A 3,976-nucleotide genomic window follows, 5' to 3' on the forward strand; every position below is an offset into this window, starting at 1 on the left:
TTTTGTCTTGTAAGATTTGAATACATATATATGATATATATTTTAGGTACGCAAGTATCCAAACACTATAATACCCATCGACTGAATGATTTATTAATGTAAGAATATGGCGCGTAAAACTCTCTACAAGAGACCAAATCTAATAGACATGACTATACGATACTTAAAAAGATACATGGTCAGATTCATTAGTACGATTTGAATAACTGCCGAACTTTTATAAGATAATAGTAGATGATGGAAAATATACACAAACTTTGTTATTAACTGATTGGCGCAGGTTAAAAGTTTTGAAATTTGACTTCATTCTTTTTAGCAGAATAATTCTAACCAAAATGATTGTTTAATTACAGATAATATACACTGATTCGTCAAGTATAATATAGTCTACACTTCAATATCTTTATTTAAACAGATTCTAATAGTTTGTCTAATTTTTTTGGGTGGAAAATTCGTTATTGACTATTTTTACTTTTGTCGTTTGAATTATGTTCCTTGATATATTGGAAAATAACACTTAAATTTTGGACAGAAAAGTGTAAAATAAACGTCCTGTTTAGTCCTCTTGTTTCAAATACAAACCTCTTTTGGTATTATACTGAAACATAAGTGACAATTTTTGCATCTCTATTTGGAAAATTATTCCCGGAAATATCAATATAATAACTTTTTTTATATATTTAGCGTGATCAAAATACGATATCTGTCATACTATAAACAGATCAAATGACAAGTCTATATAATGCACAGATGTGGACATGAATAATGTCCAAGGTACCTCTGACTGAGTCGGTACTTGTAACAATGTTGTATTTTGTTGTCGCATCTCTTATTATGGTGGTATATGTAGTGAGGAATGTACAAGGAAAGTTTCACAGTTACAATCAAGTGAGAGAAAATTGAGAAACGAATTGGTCCAGCTACAAAATGTGTTTCTAGAAAGACTTACCAAAACTGATAAAGAAAGTAAGTACAATGGATACAGTTTTATTTCAAAATACATTTAGAACACGGAAGGTGAAAAAGACAAAAACAGAAATGAAGACAAACGCTTCATTAAAAACAGATTACTGAAAACAAAATAAGGGCATACGATACAGTTACAGGGGAGGTAATGACGTTGCTAACGAAAAAATGTTATTTTCGCGACGTCAAACTGTGACATATCGGGAAAAGATGCATTTTTCGACTGAATTTTATCATTCAAACTGATTTAATTTGAAAACGAGTTCATGGACCCCTACTTTTCAAAACAGCAATTTGTTTCATTTTGCAAGGAGATTATATGACCTATTTTTTATAAAACTGTAAATAGAGGAATTTTTTTTAATTTTGATAAACATGCAGCAAAAAATGAAGAATTTCCTCAATTCATGAACATTTGATAAATATGAGTTATTTCTGAATAAAAAATGCATAATTTTTTAGGAGACTTATAAAATACAGAAATTACCGATAATTTAACAAAAAACAATTTGTGTTTATCTTTTATAACAAAAAAGTTATGTCTTTCCTACGAAGAAGAAATTACGGCCACAAATCTGAATTTTGAACAAATTTACAAATTTCGACCTCATTTTACTCAAAAAGAAGCACATGAAGGTATATTTTTTATTACATATTTGATTTAATTAGGTAAAAAATAGCCTATATGCAAATTTTCATGAACTTGTAAATACAGGATCAAAACTGTATCGTATGCCCTTAACATGTCACTAAAGATGTAGATATAGAGTTACCTGTAACGATTGCCATTTATCCTCCATTATTATAAGTTGGATTAAATCATAGTTAAGGGAGGGGGTGGCACAAATTAAGAAACCAGATAGAAATCGCGGATAATTCATCCCTAAAGAAATAAGACATATTGTAGTTATATGTAGGCCAAAAAAAGGCTCTTATATATCGCACATATTCGCTATAGAAATATATAAACTGCTGATAAAAATGCATCCTGGTAGATTCTGCAGACAAATCGATTCAGAAAGTATTTCTACATGCTTCTTGATCTGGAAATTTTACTTCATCCTCTTAGAATAAGCATATCAAGAGTTGAACAGGTAACCTTATAGGTCTTGTTTTAAGGCCTGACCAAGACATAAAACTTATATAAATTGCAATTATTTTGTTTTACGCCATCTAAAATAATTAAAAAATGAAATAAAATAAAATTATAATTCTCTATTTGTTTTAGATTTGGAGTGTAGAAAAAAGAGAGCGTACGTAGGATTTTCGGCATACATGTCTCAAGGTTTTGTGGATGGCCACAGTAAATTTTTATCACTGGGTAAAACGCTGATATTTGACATGACAGAAATCAACACTGATGGTATCTACAACACGAATACGGGTATCTTCAAAGCGCCATCTACCGGAATGTATGCATTCACCTGGACAATCTGTGTGGACAGCATTACAGATGACGATGGTTATGGAGAATTCGGAGTAGAGTTGGTTATTGATGGAAAAAATTGTGGAAAAATATATGCAGACACAGGAGTACGCACTGATGACCAATGTTCTACTGGATTTGTTATTAAATACATGACAGAAGGTGGCGCTGCTCGTTTGAGAAATATATATATACACCAAGGTCGTCTTCTAAGCAATGAAAACCGAGCACGTACAACATTTACAGGATGAAAACTCAATTAGTTAATCTTGTACCTAGCTAAATATATATAGATAAAGAAAACATCGCAAAATCAAAATTTTTCTCATTTTTTTTTATTGATTATTCGTTTAACTAAATTACCCGGCCTGAATTCAATTATCGGCATACTAACACTATCAGGTTACTTCAGCCATACACGTGATAAAGAACATGCATCAAAATAGATAGATTTAATTAAATACTGGCTTGTGCTCTAATCGTGTGGATGTGTGCTATATGTATTCGAGGAAGTTTTAAGTAATATGAATGTAATTCGTTATAGAATTGTGCGTCCTATCATGGATGATTTCCGGTATAGAGGGTTACTTCTTGGACTTGGGAATTTTTATTTCTTTTTGATATCTTCTCACACATTTTTCAGAATTAACTTTTATATCAAATATGTCAGGCATATTTAAATCGTGAAAGTATATTATTTATGAACCTTTTCCAAGTCAGGATCCTTTAATTCGGTGGTTGTCGTGTATTGATGTATTGCATATTTGTTTTTGGTTCATTTTATTAAGTCAACATAAATTAGGCCGTTAGTTTTCTTACATTTGTCATTTTGGGACCTTTTATAGCTGACTATGCGGTTTTTGACTTTGCTCATTATTGAAGGCCGTATGGTGACCAATTGTTGTTAATTTGTGTGTCATAACAACATAATAATATTAATTTATCAAATCTGACTTGTTACAAATTTCACCAATAGTCCAAACTTCTCTTTGATTTACCCTGTTACACTTCACTGATTATCCAGGGAAATAAACAGCTGATCAAACTTATTAACTTATAAAAAATAATATAGAGGATGTAGAATTGTCCTATACAGAGACTTATCAATGCTAAGAATTCTTTTTAATTGACAATAACATTGAACATCTTGATTTGTATGTATCTTTAGCGAGCTATTGCTCCTGCTTCGGGCCAATATAAAAGAGAAGATGTGGTATGATTGCCAATAAGACAACTTTCTACAAAAGACCAAAATGACACAAACATTAACAACTATAGGTCACCGTACGGCTTCAACAATGAGCAAAGCCCATACAGAATAGTCAGCTATAAAAGGCCCCGATAGGACAATGTAAAACAATTCAAAAGAGTACACATACAGCTGATAATTAAAGACTCTAAACAGTTATTGTCTTGATCCTGCAATTAATTATTACATTTTTGTGTGCTCTGAAAGACTGAAAAACTCACATTTTCGCATAAATTATTTTAGATTTAACATCCCTTGAGGCCTGCGTGGTAATATTAAAATCACACATTCAACTGAAGACGGTTTCGCAAAAAAAAAAGAATCTCGAATGGTCA

At 31.2% G+C, this 3,976-nt stretch overlaps 1 protein-coding gene across 1 annotated transcript; it reads left to right on the top strand.

Annotated features, from left to right (window-relative positions):
* Nucleotides 1–815: 815 nt before the first annotated feature.
* On the top strand, nt 816–2,643 carry LOC134727357 (uncharacterized). The gene is made up of 2 exons (XM_063591734.1): nt 816–966; nt 2,195–2,643. Exon 2 carries the CDS (start codon nt 2,242–2,244, stop codon nt 2,641–2,643), a length of 402 nt encoding a protein of 133 aa, XP_063447804.1. The 5' UTR covers nt 816–966; nt 2,195–2,241.
* Nucleotides 2,644–3,976: the final 1,333 nt, after the last annotated feature.

Source organism: Mytilus trossulus, chromosome 8 (assembly GCF_036588685.1).
Source record: "Mytilus trossulus isolate FHL-02 chromosome 8, PNRI_Mtr1.1.1.hap1, whole genome shotgun sequence".
Lineage (NCBI taxonomy): Eukaryota > Metazoa > Mollusca > Bivalvia > Mytilida > Mytilidae > Mytilus > Mytilus trossulus.